Source organism: Nasonia vitripennis, chromosome 3 (genome assembly GCF_009193385.2).
Source record: "Nasonia vitripennis strain AsymCx chromosome 3, Nvit_psr_1.1, whole genome shotgun sequence".
In the NCBI taxonomy this organism is placed as follows: Eukaryota; Metazoa; Arthropoda; class Insecta; order Hymenoptera; family Pteromalidae; genus Nasonia; species Nasonia vitripennis.
This window is the reverse complement of record NC_045759.1, coordinates 10,354,593-10,372,411: the sequence shown is the minus strand read 5'-3', so window position 1 is coordinate 10,372,411 and position 17,819 is coordinate 10,354,593. Positions and strand designations below refer to the sequence as shown.

The 17,819-nt window shown below is 42.7% G+C and overlaps 2 protein-coding genes across 9 annotated transcripts in view; both read right to left on the bottom strand.

Annotated features, from left to right (window-relative positions):
* Nucleotides 1–42: 42 nt before the first annotated feature.
* LOC100678912 (putative nuclease HARBI1) lies at nucleotides 43–2,578 on the bottom strand. Of its 3 annotated transcripts, none has more exons than XM_008216056.3 (5): nucleotides 2,450–2,578; nucleotides 1,922–2,178; nucleotides 1,493–1,850; nucleotides 1,320–1,419; nucleotides 43–1,256 (listed from the first exon to the last, which is right to left on the bottom strand). In XM_008216056.3, the coding sequence occupies exons 2-5, from the start codon at nucleotides 2,145–2,147 to the stop codon at nucleotides 795–797; spliced, it is 1,146 nt and encodes a 381-aa protein (XP_008214278.1). In that variant the 5' UTR covers nucleotides 2,148–2,178; nucleotides 2,450–2,578; the 3' UTR covers nucleotides 43–794. The 3 variants fall into 3 exon arrangements, with proteins under 3 accessions (XP_008214278.1, XP_032454576.1, XP_003428014.1); XM_032598685.1 differs by having other exon boundaries at nucleotides 2,365–2,562; XM_003427966.5 differs by having other exon boundaries at nucleotides 2,398–2,561.
* Nucleotides 2,579–2,838: 260 nt separating this feature from the next.
* Nucleotides 2,839–17,819, bottom strand: part of LOC100115603 (cytohesin-1) — a 49,190-nt gene continuing 34,209 nt past the window's right edge. For 2 of the 6 annotated variants that reach the window (XM_031926804.2, XM_031926800.2), the window contains exons 2-6: nucleotides 11,176–11,781; nucleotides 8,782–8,893; nucleotides 7,139–7,369; nucleotides 6,810–6,879; nucleotides 2,839–6,719 (exon numbers count right to left, since the gene is read on the bottom strand). In XM_031926804.2, the coding sequence (XP_031782664.1) occupies nucleotides 6,632–6,719; nucleotides 6,810–6,879; nucleotides 7,139–7,369; nucleotides 8,782–8,893; nucleotides 11,176–11,781 (1,107 nt within the window). In that variant the 3' untranslated portion in view covers nucleotides 2,839–6,631. Of the gene's footprint in view, nucleotides 6,720–6,809; nucleotides 6,880–7,138; nucleotides 7,370–8,781; nucleotides 8,894–11,175; nucleotides 11,782–13,533; nucleotides 13,796–17,819 lie in introns of those variants that run through there. The other 4 variants (XM_031926803.2, XM_032598683.1, XM_031926802.2 and 1 more) reach the window with 4 other exon arrangements.

The following is a 17,819-nucleotide window of genomic DNA, read 5'->3' as shown; positions in this document are numbered from 1 at the left end:
ATTGATATCCATTTTTGTGCGATCAAGTAATATAACTCTCCCTAAAGTTTGCATTTTAATCCTTTATTTTATTTTGTAAATAAACAAAAATGGACACATTTTTTCAGTATAATGGCAAACATGAATTACAAAACTTTGATCAATTCAATATGTATATTCTACATAAGTCATATAGAATATACAAAAGACACTCTTCGTTTCGCATACTTTCTTGATAAAATCTATTTATCACGACGGAGCACCTTTATAGGTATACGCATAAGTACAGTACATTCAATTCTACAAAAGCTAAAATCACACGAAGAAACTGACAAACGTTACAAGTCTTATACGAGTTACACAAGCGGGGAAGCAAGTTAAAAAGGCTTCTAACGCCAATCGGATGTTTATAAAAAGTTAAAATAGTAAAATGATTAATATGTTTAAAAATCGGAGCCACCTTGTTGACTGTACTTTTGTAAGCTGGCAACAATTTTTTAAATGCACGTGTGGAATCTCTTGGTTTCTTTGATTATAATTAATTTTTGTACATTCTATTCTTTGGAACTAGAAATAGAATTAATCTCGCAGGGACTAGATCAGATTACAGTTAAAAAACATTACATTCTACTCCTTGAAACTATAAATAGAATCAATCTCGCAGGGACTACAGATTATACTACACAGTCAAAAAAGATTATATTCTATTCTTTGGAACTAAACTAAACTACTTTAAAAAAAATGTTGAAACATTTAAAAACATTAATTACGCAAATTATTGCAAGGACTAAACTTAGGTAGAGAGCCTAATATAACTAATTTAAGGTTGCATCAATTTCATCAGTCTCAAGACTATTAACGTAATCTTTCAAAATATCGCGCTCGTCTAAAACTACCTTTTCAGCTTTTTCCCAACCTTCTTGCATATCAGGCTGCGGATATCGTTTAAGACGATCCGCAGACTCTGTTAGCCATTCATCCAAAAAAGTATCTCCGTTTCTCTCGCAAATATTGTGAATTATACAACAAGCCGCGATAACTTGGGGCGCTACTTTGTAACTAAGATCCATCATGTGGCTGAGAATTAAAAATCTTGATCGCAGTCTTGAGATCACAGAATCGGCATAATTTCTTATTTCTTCCAAACAATTGTTGAAGCGTGTTTCTTCCTTAGTCGTTTCCTCATCATAACTGTTCAAGAGCCATCTATACAAGGGGCCCGGAGCTGGAGCAATTATTTTGTAAGAAATGTCAATTCCACCAATGTTGCGCTTTTCCTAATAAAAAAATCAATTAGTTTTTGATCAACTTGGAAATATTTAAAAATGTTTGAAACTTACGGGAGGCATAACTTTGTGCGAGTATTTGTATATATTAGAATCAGCTATAATAAGCTGAGGCTCAGTGGCACCTGCATGCCGAACACTTACATCTCTGAAACTGCACAATATAACCTAGTTATTATTTATAAACTTAATTTATACACAATTTTCTAATTCATTAGATTACTTACAGAAAATTGGAATCAATAACAGTTTGCAAGACAAATGATGGATAGAGCTTGGAATTTAGAAACTTGTAGTTCAAATTTATTGGCGATGAAATTGGTATGTGAGCTAATGTCATTGCACCAATTATTTGAGGAAGCTTGTAGGCTTGTTCAAAATCATTGCAAATTATTTCAGCCTCTTCAGGCTTTGGCATACTTATTGTACTGTGTAAAAGATACTTGTTTATTGCTATGACACTTTTGTATAAAATCTTGTGAATTGTTGTTTTGTGTATCTTGAATTTTTTGGAAATTCCAACATAATCTACACAAGTTGTCAATTTGTAGAGCAGCACAGCCACTTGTTTATCCACTGATACTCCTGAAAGCAAATTGATCAATCAAATAAAATATGTATGCTGCAATGATTACAATATAATTTTTTATAATTACCTTTGCGCAAATATAAGGGAGAGTCTGAATCTAGCGCACCTATCTTTGGTGCTATATGAGGTTTTAATAATTTTACCAGAAAAGTAAATGTCTTTCGTGAACATTTGAAATATTGCAAACACTTTTCATTAGAATAATTATCCTTTACAAAGGCATCCCACCAATCCACCTGTGGCTCTACAGCCATAGCTGCCAAAATAACTTCATCTTCTTCAATTAATGACATTTTAATGGCTAAAGTTTATACTTCTTTGTATCTAAAAAGACATACAAATTGAGGAACCAACAAGCAACTACAAACAAATGTTTAAAAGCAGATAAAAGAAATGAAAAAATGTTCTACAACAATAGTCTAGGACTAATTCACTAGCATCTTGGTCATTAATAGATTATTTGTTATTATTTGCGGCAAAATGTATTCAAAGGTTATGTTTGATAAATACTTATGTATTTTGTTTCAATTTGTACACATTAACCTGAGAGTTGTTGCTATTCTAAAGACTAAGGCTTTAGAATCTGTCCACTTACTAAGAGGTAATAAGTTTCACACATTTTTTGTTATTATCCATTGTTTCGCATTTGCGTAAACAATGCTACTCGCGAACTCGCCAAAACAGTGCGATTGTTGGCAAGATGTTGTTGGTAACGCAGCGTTCGCGAATGTTTTGATCAATTGATGTGGGATTTCGCGAATCTGCATGACCATGTGAGTTTTCGCATACGTACACCATCGGTAACCTGCAAGTCAACACACGGCCTGTTTGAATTGTTCCTATACATTGATTTTACGTGATTGATTCAACCACAATCACAACGCAGCAGATACTTTCATAATAAATCAATTTACAAGTTTTTACAATTCTGTGTTTCTTATTCCGTTTTATGTTGACAAGGGAATGTAAATAAATAAATCATTGTTTAAGAAAAGAAAATATTATTTATTAATCGTGTTTAAATAGTTGCTTAGACGTTTTCTTATTCGGTACATATTATCATTATGCATACAATAACAACCATCAAATAAAAGTAACAATTTACAGCAAAATTTACAAATTTTTTAGAGATAGTTTACACAACTTTGAACTATACAAGCCACAGAGTGGGTATTCTTTTATGTCCTGCATAAGCAACTCGTCTCTGCTTATTCATTTAATCTCTCCATACAGATTTATATTGCACCAAATATCGTTGTTCGCTTTTGGACTCTCACAATGATTGATATTACGTATATAAACAACCTAAAGTAACGAGACTGGAATCAAAAGTAGAAAAACAAATAGACGTAAATATTTTTGGCAGGAATACTCTTACACTCACGACACATATTGTAAACTTTAGCAGAGACGATTGCGTTAGAAAGACTTGTTAATTTACAGCGAAATTAACGCTGCATGTCCTATAATTTGAGCTTCATACCACTGAAATTTCGATTGTATATTTTACAATCTTACAGCGAAAATCTAGCATGAAAAATTTTATGCACATATAAAAACTTACAAAATATTATGACGAAACATTATGAAGTTTGTGATTTTTTGAGATCAAGTGCATCACTCTGAAGCAGTAAGCTAGTTAATCATATTGAGCAAAACGATAATCGATTTTACTAAATACTTTTCATGGTTTATCTATAATATTGTAAATTATACAATCTTATAATGCTGGTATTTGACTCATTCCATTTGACTTTCTCCACCGTATTATAACTGTGACGCTTTATTAGAGATAAATACGCAAAATTCAATCAACGTAGAAATAAGAATTTCATATAAATATTTTTACATCGCAAAAAGGCTATGACGATAAATGAATTCATTTGTTCTATTATATTTCTACTCTGCTTCCCATCAAACCTAACTATAATGAATAATTGTATAAATGGATTATTTTAATTTACTTATAAAAGTAAATTGCGAATATAAATAATGTTGTGATTAGGTTTGATAGGAAACGAAATCGCAAACATATTAAACATACGAATAAAGATTCAAAATAATTTACAAAACAGAATAAACATAAAGTCTTGGATGCCCTGCTCTTTGAACGTTACTTCAATCGAACTATCACATAAATTTTAAATAAATTTCATCGGTTTACTATTAATATGAATTGCATATAAACGTCACCGACAACGATCAATTTAAATAAACGTTATCTAAAATTTATACAATAGTCTTGCAAAATAATGTCTTGCTCGAACGTAGTGGGCACGAAAGAGACGATTCCTGTGGACTCTTCTGTTTATCTGCTTCTTTTACAAAAAACATTTTACAAATCAATTCTTCGGACGGGTTGTACGAAGATAAAAGCATCTTTCAACCATTGTCTTCATTAATTTCAAAGCACTTGGCAATCCTTACCAAAACAATAAGGAGCTGGCTCGAATGATCGACGTTACGAATGGTTGAAAGATATTAAAAATCTATGAAATTACGTAATCTTGCTTCTCGGATATTCATTGTATCTTAATAAGGCTTTTTCGATGTCCTACGCTTGTATCTTTCTTTTTATTATCAGAGTGAAAAGTACCTCGCTCGATTCTGTTTTGCATACTCATAAAAGATCAGCCATGACGACTAGTTTCGAAAGGATCGAATAATAAACGGTGCAATAATTTGTCTTCACCTACGAAAAACTATGGTCAATTGATTTAAACACACGCTTTGTTAGCATTTTCATCGTGCCTCTAATTCATCGATTTCTATATAAAGACGCTGTCTTTATAGATTACTTACTTACACTCTAAATAGGATTTCATATCTAAATATTACAACTATTTCATCATATACATATGCTCGTTGCACGGTTTATCAATCAATCTTTCCAAATGAAATATCTACACCTAATTATACATAATCGTTATATTTTATATATAATTAGTGAAGTTACAAGCTTCACTATATTTCATTGAATTTATACATGAATATATGCAATACTATACAAGATGTTCTAACCCATACCAAAAAGAATACGATACACCGATATGTGTTTCTTAGTAGGATGGGTTTAACAGTCAGTATACATGGATATATATTAACATGTATATCTTTCTTTGAAAAAATGTATTCTTTGTCATGTTTGGCCGATCAGACCATATACTTTACAAACTGTACAATAACGCACAGTTAATATGAGAGACATTTTCACGATTTCGACAAAATTAATTACAAGCATAGACAAATTAACTAATTTTTCACATACTATACAATCTTTTCAAATAAATACAGAACTATCACAACTATGCATATTTTGCTTCTTGCGCGCTTGTACGATTTTTTGATTTAACAAGGTTCATCAGTCGCTTGCGTCTTTTCAAGCAAAGTAACAATCGGATCATTGTAATTTGATCATTAAGAGTAAAAAAACGACATCTCGATCGCAATTGAGAAAAAGGATATGCATTCGCTAACTAATAAGGCAGACGATTGAACTATAAATATAATTTAATGTTTTCATACGATTCTCGTAACATCCGAATGCTAGTCCTCTCTTCAATAATAATAGTACGTCAGAAATAATTTACTATGAACAACCAAATTTCTAATGAAAAAATAAAGACGGTAAATTCGTATCAGTTTGTTTTCCGCATACTTTGGAGTCCTACGTAGCGTTATCACTCTTGTTCTACTTCAATGATTCAAATGAAAAATGTACAAAAATGATGAGAATTAAATATTCACGAACGTAGCTATAACTCTCGTCGTTCAGTTTGGCGTGAAAATGAAAAATTCCTTCAAATGACAGCGTCTACTCGTGAGTTATAGGAAGCAACGCTTGTCTTCCTTCTTCGTCATACAGAGCTGCAGAAATGTTTTAAAGATGTTGAAGTTGAAGCGCCTCTAAATATTTATGAATTCTATGAATCATTTTTGAATTTTGTAGACGCGCATCAAACTTCATGAAATATTCATCGTGCTGCTGTTTATGGTGCAGCGATTGCAAAAATGAAGTTACAAAAACAAAAACACGGCGCTATGTTCAACGCGTTATCATCACTTCCTGCAGCTTACGAATAAACGCCGTCCGCAGCATGAAGAAACTTTCTTCTCAAATCAAAATCAATGTACCAAACGATCCCGGAAGTAAACGCACCCCCAGGGAAAGTTTCCCCAAACTTTGTATACAAATTGGCACGGTGAATACTCGCGCTCCTTCATAATAACGAGTCTTTCAACCAAGAGGAACGCAGTCGATTTCCAAAGCATGAGCAATTCGCAAAGTAAACACAACTCTCCGCGGAGGGTACAAGGATCGAAACGATCCGCATCCTTTCATCCCTCCCCCACCCTCATCTCAGTGCAAACGAACAAACAACAAACAAACAAGCGTCGACTTGGTGCTGAGTGCAAGCGAGCGCGCGCGCTGTTTCATCATCATCCAGCTCTCCACGCTCTGCAGCATTGTATACCACTGCGTGGGCGGAAAGAATATCGTGAGGTTCTTTCTGCGCGCGTAGGTAGGTGGTGCTGCCGGCATATATCGATCCGGTTGTTTTCGGGGCATCGCACGCGCCGCGGATCCTGACCCGGCGCGCGGATTTGCCGTGCGGGTATGTAGAGAGACAGAGATAGAGACGCGTGGCGGGAGCCTCGTTAGACAGTCTTTTGTGTGGCTGGCTGCGGCGAGAGCGTCACTCGCGTCTCGCCTGGCTGGCTGGTTCCATGTCAGTCCTCGGCGGGTAAGGCTAGACTCGGCCGAGCACAGCCTCCCTTAACCCTTCGAGTGAACGTTCGTCTTCTGGGCCTTCTTCTTGCGCGCCGCCAGCATGTCGTAGAACGGGTTGTGCGATATGCTTTGCCTGTGGACCAAAACGTCACCCGTCCTTATTAGTATACCACGTGAGAAGGAATTTTTCGCTTAGAAAGTTGGCTGCCGAGCAGACTCTTACCGCACGCATTTGATCCACTCGTCCTTCTCCTCGTTCGTCGCCGCCGACATTCTGTACACCGTGTGTTTGCCTGCAACAGAAACGTTAATGAGAACGTCTGCTGAATTTGATTCGAGCTAAAAAGACCTGCGCGTATCTCGGCGCAGCGCGGCGTCTTAAATCTCGGCGAGAGTGACTATATTTAGCCGCGCAACCGCTGACCTATAATTCCATCTCGCGCGACGCCTAATGCTCGGCATTATAAAGCTGCATATTGAATTACGCGGGCTATAGAGTTCGACGAACTCTCGATGCACACGATGCGCATAATGAGTTGTCAGTGTATATACCTTCGACGACTTTGCCCTCGCTGTCGGTCTTGCAGGCTTTGATGAACTCGGTTCCGGCGGCGTAGAGCTCGAAGCAGTGCGGCTTGTTTCTATCTTGGACCTCCCTGACCTGGATGTTCTCCAGTGGAATGATGCCGCGAGGCTCCTTGTCCGTGGTGTACTCGAAGTAGTAGAGGCAATTGTCGTTGAGGATGAACCAGCGCCTCTTCCAGCTCTTGTAGCGTCCACCTGCTCGTCGGGAAAAGATAAGAAAAGGGAGAGTCGTCGATTAGTATTGAGGCATTGACAGCAGGCCCCGCTACTCTTGGGGCCCCCAGTTTCGCGTCTTATAACGGATTCGCTAAACAGCCAGTTGTTATCGTTTTTTATTTACCTGCTGTCTCCGTCAGATCAGCAGTTGGTACAAAGCGGCATAGAATAAGAATAGAAACATGGTTTTAGAACACATTCGCTACCAGACACTGAGAGAGACAGAGAGACAGATATAATGAGGGACAGAGTAGTAGAGGGTGAGATGGCTACTTTCGGACTCGTGCGCTCGGCTCATGCTCGCAGGCTCGTGAGAAAATAGTCTTACATGCGTATACACGCTGACCCAAATATCAGCGCGACATTCCCAGACTCTGCTGGAAAGTCAAAGATTTTAATTGTTTTTTATTCGACGATTTGCTGTTTTCGCTATTGTTGCGCGAACTATTTTCTCAGAGCTGTCGATGTGGGTGCTTGATCGAGGTCAAATGTCCTAGATTTGAATACAATATGCAAGCACGCATAAAGCTGCAATATATATATATATATATATATATATATATATATATATATATATATATATATATATATATATATATATATATATATATATGCGTTATAGCAAGCGTATCGCAGGCGAAATATTCTCGGCTAGAACATTGATGAGAGTTAAAAATGGTCTATATTTTGTTACCATACAGCTGAGAGACAATGGACTGTACGAATATTACGCTACACGGATAACAATGTAGTAGTGTTTGGTTATTTTAGTGAAAGATTTTTGAGAATCTGGTGTGATTATGCGGTGCGGTGAAGATGAGCTACGTACGATTCTAGAAAGTATAATGTTAGTGATATAGTATAGTTGATGATAGGTGGTGAGAAATATTTTAAGCTACGTTGACTCACGTACACAATAATCATTATCACTTTAAGCTATTATGTCGTTCAACTTACTTTGTTTAGCGCGGTCATAAATTTTGAAAGAAAAGAACAAACTCAAACGAAAAGCAAACATGCGAATCCCTTCATTCCCTTTGAAAACAAAAAACTCGTCGAATCGGGCGTTGAATGTATAACGTTTGCAACGTTTCTTAAATGCTTAATACTGCGTGTCGGAGAAAAACTTGGCAACGCGTACAGTCTAATCTTCTTGAAACTTTTCGCAAACTTCGGACATTAGCATATCCGAACGAGCTCCAAAATCGAATTCGAATTTCGCCGCCAAATTTCCTCCGACACTCGTATATAGAACCATGAACCTCGTTGTCGTGATGTATACATGACGAATGGCCGGTATACACGAAGCATGAAGTGCTCGCGATCGGAAAATAAAAAAATAAAGAGGAGAGAGAAAAAGGAGTGTAGAAATAAAGTCAAAGTGGGTTTATCACCTTGCTTCCAGAGCCAGCCCTCCTTATCGGGGTTGAAGAAGGTGTGCATCAGATCGTTGCCGTCGTCCTCGGGTATCTTGAAGGGCTCCGTCTTGATGCTCTCGTAAAGACTCTGAAATGCCGAGAAAGCAGGAGTTTTACTACCCAAAAGTACGTCACAAGCCGGCGAGCTTTTCACGGACTCGCAGACGAAATAGCTTTCGAATCTGCGAAAAGAGTCGCTTTGATTAAGCTTTCACCGGCGCTTATACCCTCGACCTTAGCTTTTAATTAATCTCGATGGCGGTAATTTTGAAAATTCCAAGCTTGACAACTAGAATATATAAGTACTTAGTCGCGGTCGCGAGTAGGGTGAGGCGAAAAAGTGTCAAGTATATCCCCTTTTAGAAGTGACGGAAGTCCATTCATCGTGATCAAAAATGATCAGCGGACGTATACACGGAACATTAATAAAGAGACACGGCAATGGCAATGGCATCGTTATGTATACACGGCAGAAATTTTCGACCCGACTAGGCGATATTACCTTGAAACACGCGCGCGTGCTTTTGCATGAAAAGCGAGCTTTGTCTCTCGACTTGCGGAGGTAAACAATTTTCAATCTATCCGATTGTCCGTTGTATATACAAGTTATAAGGGAATCCTTTGAGTCACGTGTATTTTTAGACTGGCCTAGTTAGTCGCTTTTGTTCACGTGACGCTTTTAATAAAAAATTCTATACTTGACGCGAAAAGTGATTCAGCGCTTTGTTACATGCTTCGGCTTTGAGTCTCGTCGATAGTTAGCAAACTCGAGTAATCTATTTAATATTTCTTGAGCCGAAGGATTATTATTATCATTTTTTTTTCATAAAACGATTATTCATCTCGCGCAAATCGGTAACGCTAGCGCGAGCCTAGCGGTTGGGAAAAAATTGATTATCGTCGTGAGCTACTTGCATAATCGCTGCGATTAAACTGCTCGAATACTCTGAACCGATTGGCAGTATCGGCGAACGTTTAAAAAGGCGACAACAACGAAGTTTAAAGGAATTAGCCTCCCGCGTGAAAATAGACAGTTTTACGATGACGAAATCGAATTACGTTTATCCCCGGCTTCTTAGAACTTATTTACCTCGAAATTTTCCCAATAAGCTTTCTATTATTTCGCGCTGCACGCGGCTGTGTTTGTTTATTCTGGAATTGGTCAAAATCAAAGAGGCTATTTTTAACGCGCCCTGTTTATTATCGTAGCCTCTGACGCGTTTGTATTCGTGAAAAATCTATTCTAAACACACGCGCTTTTTCTTTTCTTAAAATTTCCAAATATAATCCATCGCGTCTAGCCGTTTCATTCATGAATACAAGTCTCCGCCCTAAGAATAGCAGTGACGTAAGACGAAAACATTTTTTTCTCGCCTCGTCTAGCTCGCACGGCGGCAGTCGCGCGCGTATTGTCCCAGAAAATTTGCAAGTTTATAGACCGGCTTGTTTACATCGAGAGCTTGTTTTGTCAGATACATCCCACCGCAGAGAGCGAGAGAAAGAGAAAAAATCAAGTACCGCGAATCCATCAGTCAGAGACCGCATATCAGCGAACGACGAGCTTCTGCCGTTATCAGCATTGCAAAATGAAATACCGCTGACTCACGGCAGCGCTTTTTGCGCGTTTCGCGCCTCTGGGCGCTACTGTGGCATATACTATTCCGCTCTAGTGTTTTGATGCCCTGCCAATATGGATTCACCGATCGAGCTTTCATAAAATCAATACGGCCCGATCGCTTCGAAATTCGCGGGCCTATATATTTAGCCGAAAGCCTCCGCCAAGATAGACTTTGGCGCACTTGAAAATATTATCTTTGGAATTGTCGAGCGTTCGCGTGAAAATAGAGATCGTCTGACTAATGCGTTTACGAACGACGTCAGAGCGGCAATGATTGGCGAGCGAAATTTTGATTTTTCGTAATACGCTTTGATGCGTCGTGTACGCTACCGCACGAAAATTCGTATCCCAAAGGGAGGACGCCGCGAGTCTCGTCGTATGCAGCGGCGCATCAATTTTGAAGCACGGGGCACTTTCGCAAGATTAGTTTTCCTTCAACGTCGCGTTGTGTGCCCCTTTATGTATACGCGAGCGACGGAGTGCAAGGTCGCGCTCAGGCGCAGTGTCTCGAGTTTTGTCGATTAATTTGATTAATGGCCCGGTTGACCGGCGCGTTCTCTTTACCGGCTTTTTCAGCTTCTTTTTCGATATCGCGACATTAGCTTAATTACCACCGCGCGAACATGCGATCCTTGCTCATATGTATAGAAAGAAAAGTAAAAAAAACATCTATAGAAACGCACCTTGCGCGATCGCCTATACAGAACACGCAGAGATTGCTTCACGAGAAAAAAGAAGACTCATCCACTAACCACAAGCAGCTCCCTCGGCAGATCGCCCCCGTTGTTGATGCCCCTGTTCATGTTGATGAACTGCTCGACGCTGGGCTTGTCCTTGACGCTGGGATTGTGCAGCGAGGTGTTGAGCATGATGATGGCGAAGCTGAGCACGTAGCAGGTGTCGGTGTTGGTGAAGATGTTGGTGTTGAGCTGGCAGTACCTCTGGGCGAAGCACTCCATCATCCTGTCGATCTTCTGGGCCTCGCCGGGCAGCCTGAACGACCAGAGGAACTGCCGGAGGGCCTGAACGAGGATTAGGTCTGTGAAGTCGTGAAGCTCGACGAAGGCGCGAAGCACGCGCTCGTTGAAGTCGTGCCTCTCGCCGAGGTAGTCGCCGATCGCCGTCTTGTTCAGGCCCTCGCCCTTGTAGAGGAACTGGGCCACGTCGTCCGGACTGGCGGTCAGCAGTCCGTGCTCTATCAGGTACTCGATGCCCTTCTTCGGGTCCATGTTGAACTTTTTCCGGCCGATCGAGGTCTGCTTGGCCTTGTTCGAGGGCTTGGACTCGTCGGCCGCGAGGCCGCCGCCCTCCATCGCCTCCATCTCCGCCACGACCTCGCCGAGCTCATCTTTCAGTTGCTGCGGACAGATAAAAGCATTCGTTACTTACTCTGTTTAATAGGGGCCGACGATGAATAACTCGCGCGTTTCGATCGTGTGCGCACTATAGGCGCGCCATTAACGGGAATTTCGAACGATACCCACTACAGAGTGCGTAGACCGTGTGGGCTCCGAAACAATTGGTACGACCTTACGAGGCAAAGGTTCTTTCTCTCTCTCTCTCTCTCTCTCTCTCTATCGCTCGAGCTTTAATTAAGGCAGCACGTCGGAAGCCCCATTAGAGTTCAAATTAATTCTCCTCTGCGAAGTTCGTGTGTGTACACGAGAGCGCAATAACGAGCTAAAACTCCGGCGGACCGTCGATAATAATTTCGGATTTTCGGAATACTGGGGGGAGACGACGCGGCGCGGCTGGCTTCAAGTTTTAAAAAGCCAGCTGCGGAAGTCTTGTTAACAAAAATTATGGATCCACTCCTGTGCTCAGCCAATTTCCCGTGAACTTTTCCTCGGGGGGAAGATTCAATTACTCGAATGGTACTCGTAACTTGGCAGAGAGATCTTTTTCAATCTAAGCATGTTATGAAAGTTCTATAACGCGAGTATTAGAACAAGTTTCGCCGGCGCATACGCTCTAAAGAAGAAGAGAAAACTTCGAAAATCGCGAAAACTTTTTTCCGCACTTCCGCGTGCGCTATATTTATTCTAAATCCGCGCACACTCGCGCGGCTCGTCGTCGTCGCGCGGAAAAAATTTACGCCGCCTGGACTTTGCGGGTTTCCCGCTTCCTGATTCCTCCACGCACGCACACAGAGCGTAGTATAAGACGACGGTTTTTCTCTTCTGGAATTCGGGCGGCGCGTGTGGGCGTCCACAGATAACCGTATATCTGGTTAAAGCTCTCTCTTAGGGTGAACGACGCGCTTGGGTTACCCTACTGATGCTCGAGAGGGACGGGAAATTGTTGAGGGCTGAGTTATTTTACGACTGTACGCACACACGCGACGCGCGCGCAGTGTTCAGATTTGAGGAAAGCTCGCGCTGCCAAGAGATCATTTTATTTTAATAATAAGACAAGCGTACAGTGCGACGGGAGGAGCTTAATTTGGCGCACATGCGATGCACGCAATATTTTAACATCGGGTGGAGTAGAGAGAGGTTTTTAATATAATTCCTAGCGGAAGACATTCCCTTTACGACTCCTCACCGAAATCCACGAGTCATAAAGAGAGCTTTAATAAAACCTCGAGCTTTACGTCCGCCTCGCGCGCGCTCTAAGCAACCACATTTTCACCGACGACGCTCTACTCTCGTAAAAGTCATCCTACGTCATATACCACGCGAGCACACGATGGGCGCTGCAAAATTGAAGCGGGGAAAAAAAAAGCAAGCCCATGCGTTTATTTCGACGTAGATACCTCTCGAATTTACGATTACGCGCAATACTTCCGTCCCGCCGAGTATTTTCAGACCTCGCGAGGATTTTTCAAGGAGGACGACGAGTTCGACAGACTCGAGGGTGGCACGCCGAGATAAGTTTATACGCGGCAACCGGTGCATCTGATTAGGGCTCGCGCGTATTCGCTCGATCAAGTTCCAAGGGTTTCGCCGGGGTAATCTCGCGCACATTATGCAAATCAAACTCCGGGCGAAGCTCTATAACACTCGTTTGATTCTCGCGTTACACCCTGCGCGCACTCCTGAATAACGACGACGAGGACGATAAGAAGCGTATACATGCGAATAAGCAAACACAGGCGTGTCGGCATTTACTCTTCTCCTGCTGCTCCTGGCGAAACGCACGGCCGCATCGATATTCATAGCACACGCGCGCAGCCGATGACAGCAGCGGAGAATTTTCGCCGCAACCACCGTCCTCTCCTCGGCGGCGGCTCGGATCAATGAGCGACGCACTACTGTTGCCCCGATCATTCAATCCTTCCACGTCTCCGAAAATATCTGTCGCCACAGCATCCCACGACTCACATACGAGAGCGCGGGCACGATCAACGCGCCGAGGAATGTCGGCGGCCGACTACCGAGTGTGTAACAAGAAGCGGCAACTAACAACAAAAAAAAACGAGGCGAGCGAGAAGCCCCGAAGAGGCGAATTATGGTGCTTCGGATGAGAGAGAAAGAGCGAGTATTATATTATACAGCGTAACGCGTCACGTGTTCCCTCCGCAGTTCTGCGTGTGCAAGGATCGACTTTCGCTGCAGGATTAAAATAGGAGAAAAGCCTTAGACGATTTTCGCATTTATTACGCGCTTAGAAACAGAACGCGAAATCCTCCGCGCGCGTTGAATAATGCATCTCGGCGCAAGAGCTGTCCCGCGTCGATGTGGTGACATTAGCATGCAAACTGCCTCGTACGAAGAGGGAGAGACACGCGTAAAAGAAGCGCCATTATGAGAGGGACGCGTAGACGCTATAATTTCGTGATCTCGGAACGGCCCTACGCAGTCAGATGCGCCTGGTCCGATTCGGGCCGAGAGGGAGAGCTGCTGCGACGATTTTATTCATTATGCGAAGAGAGTCGTCCGATTATTATTTTCGCGTCAGGTATAACGCGGAGTGAAAATTGCCGAGTTTGCATGATTCATAGCGATTATCGTTCGGTACGCTTTCACATAAGAGGTGAATCGTAATATTTTATTTTTCCCAGAGAGACCGAGGCCAATACCGAAAACGCAATCATCCCTATCGATTTTCCCAGGATAATGACCCCCGTATAATGACAGCCTTCTCCCTTCTCCCAAGTCCTGCAGAAATTCACCAAAGCTACGGAACAACTGCATCGAGAACGGAAACGAGACGGGGCCCTTGTACATGCAAACACGCGACTCGCCGCGTGCATAACGTATTTATAATCAGGGGCGAGGAGCCGGGGAGTAGTTGCACTTGGCCTGCAAAAACTCCCCCAGACTCGATATTATTAGTTCGGCCGACGCGAACCTCGAGAATTCAAGGTAGACTCACACACGTGAGGGGAGAAACAGCGGCGGAGGCCGGAAGAAAGGATGTAGGGGGGAAAAGCGAGCAGGGAATCGAGTGTGCACCGAGACAGGTATAAACTGCAGCCTTGTGGATTACAGTGATTACTCGAGACTTTATTTTTGTTGCTGTTGTAGTAATTTTAATTTGCTTAATCGACGTACTTTCGGTGCATTAGGGTTATTGGCTCCATCCACTCAGTGACGAGGCGGCTTTCGGTCGATTAAAGCGTTACTCGATATTATAGCGGCTGAGAAAAGAAAACGCGCTTGATACGCCGAGCGCGTGTATTTTCAGACTAAAAATCACAGAGGCATAAGGAAACAGTGCAATCGGAAGCAAAAAGCGATAGCTATACAGAGGCGGAGGGAGTGCATCTGGAGGATAAAGATTGGAACGAAGCGGAAAAAGCCGCGCCGGCTGAGCAAGAAAAAGTGTATCCTGCACAATCCCTAGAACAAAGCGACCGCTGCTAGAAAGATGAATAAATCCGGCTTTCCTCCTCGGATCGGAAAAACTCCCTCCACTGACGAGAAATAAAATACGAGAGGGGGCGATCTAGGCTGTATAATTATCGCAGAGAGCGAGAAAACGTGTCTTTATAAATCGACTTTGAGAGCCAGCCCCAATAAAACCAGTATATTACACGTACACGTCCCCCTCGTGAGCAGTGCATTTCACGAGAACACACATCGCGTGATAAACAAGCGGCGACAGAAAGGTTCCGGGAAAGACAGGCGTCGCGCGGGAAAATTGAAACGAATACGTGCGAGAGAAAAAGAAGGAGGAGGAGGGGGGCATCACCCCCTGCGGTCGTTATAACGTCGAGGAGGTGTGGCTGTGTGTGTGTGTGTGATGCGTCGCGGAATCGAGAGGCTGCGGTGTATACGAAGGTGTGTCGTGCACGAAACGCTTGATGCACGACTGCGTGAGAGGGTTCTTTTACGTTTCTTTTTTTTAGGTTGATTGGTCGAGGGATCGTAAAGAATTTTTACTTCGCGCGGCTGCGCTACTTTCTCTCGGGGTTAGTTCGAGGATAAATTTTAGAACCGAGTTTGTGCGTGTCCTGGTAATCGATCGACGATCAATTATTCGCTTAGGCGGTTGAGCTGAGTGTAACGAGTCAAATATTTGAAGAGCGAAAACAAGAGCCGAACAATCACTGGATCCGAAAATAAATGAAAACGCATTCCGCGGTGGGGCAAAACCAGTAACTCCGCTTATCGCTGTCGAGAATATTTTCAATTTTCCACGCTCCCGATCGGAATTTCCAATGCAACCCTCCCCGAAAACTGCACTTCCCCCTTCCGCGAGTGTTTCCCATCACTCACCGCTTCCGAAACGCGTTTTGTGTTTGTATGCACATAGGAATATAGGCAAACACACGTCGTCATCCCTGAAAAGGTGTGGTAGGGCGATCGATCGTCGTTTTTCAAAGGCCCCTAACGACCCTCATGACTCGCCTCATTAGGTATACGAGACAGTCAAAGTTCGCGCCATCGTCACCTGCCCAGACTTTGAGAAGAATCAGCGACTTCTTTTTCCCAGACACTGCACACTCTGACGACGACGGGTTCAAAGCACAACTCGAGTTTCGACCAAAGCGCCGGAAGCAGCTCCTTAAAACTGCAAAGGAATCGCGCCCGTCCGCTAAAACAAGTAGGCCATAGGCAGCGGATTTTTAGAACCGCAGCGAGCATTGTTTCAACGCAAGGGGGATACACTACTCTCCTTTACACACGCGGACACATCCGCTCGTAACGCACGCGACGAGCGAGCCGTTCCTTTCTCTCCTTGGTTCACCTGACGCGTGAGAACTCGTCCGAAAGTGTACACACGCGAGCTTTTTTTCGGGACTTAATTTGCGCGTTATTTTCTTACGCGGAGCAAGTGTTTCGTCGTGTTTATAGTAGAGTAATAAGCGGGAGGAAAAAAATCGGCGTTTTTTATCGGGTGACACACTGAGAGAGAAGACAAATAAAACACACACACACACACACACAAGCATTTCCGGCGTATTTGTCATGTAAAATCTCACGCGGATGACACAGAGAAGTGAGCGGCGAGGAACATGGGAGTATACACATAAGAGAGTGTATATACTGGGAACGCAAATATTTCGTGACGCACATGTCGATAGCTGCCCGCGCCGCGCGAATCAACAACTGCAGCGGTGGCAGCAGCCGTACAATGAGAGAGATACGCGCTGGCGAGACGGTGATTTCCGAGTTGTCTGCACCGCGGCTCCGTATAATGATTCACAACGAGACCAATTCAAACGCATATATACAGCACCGCTGTGACGTATAGCGAAAAATGGAACTTTATTTTTCCTTTGTGGTTAGCGTTTCTATGACGGAGTTTTCGAATCCAGCGCCGAAAACAGCGAACTTTTCACGATAAGCCCATGTAGAGAATCTATAGAGGGCAATTTGTCAAAATTCATCGCGCCTCGAAGAAATTCCAAAGTCTCGTAAAAGACGCTAATGCCGAACGACGTGTAAAAATGCGCCGAGAAAGAAACCACGAGAGAGAGAGAGAGAGAGAGAGAGAGAGAGAGAGAGAGAGAGAGAGAGAGAAAGCGTAGGAGGCAATTTTTATCCCTCCGCGGAAATTGCGCGACGTCTCGTCATCGCTGTGTGTACAATAAGGCGGGAAGTCTCTCTTTTCCTCGATATCGGCGAAAACAATGCGCGCGCGCAGCGAAATGGAGGAAAGAATATCCTCCGGCCTTATTATTCCCGCTTTTAAGCCTTTATCACTAGGAGCCGCAAAGAGACAATGCAGCTGAAGCCTCCTTGGTGCACTAGGAGAGTTTCGTCGTCGATGTCTTGCAAAAGAGAGAGAGAGAGAGAGAGAGAAAAGGCCTGCGGAGGAGAGCTGCGCCTAATCCGCGCTATTCCTTTCGGCTAATTACCGCCAGGAACCACCAGAGAGAGAGAGAGAGAGAGGGACTACTGCTACTTTGCGATGGTAATTTTTTAGCCGTTTTTTCTTCAGCTTCACGGCGCGCCAACTTTGCTTCCTGTAGTCAGTTCCATACTCTTCTTTTTTCCTCTATATA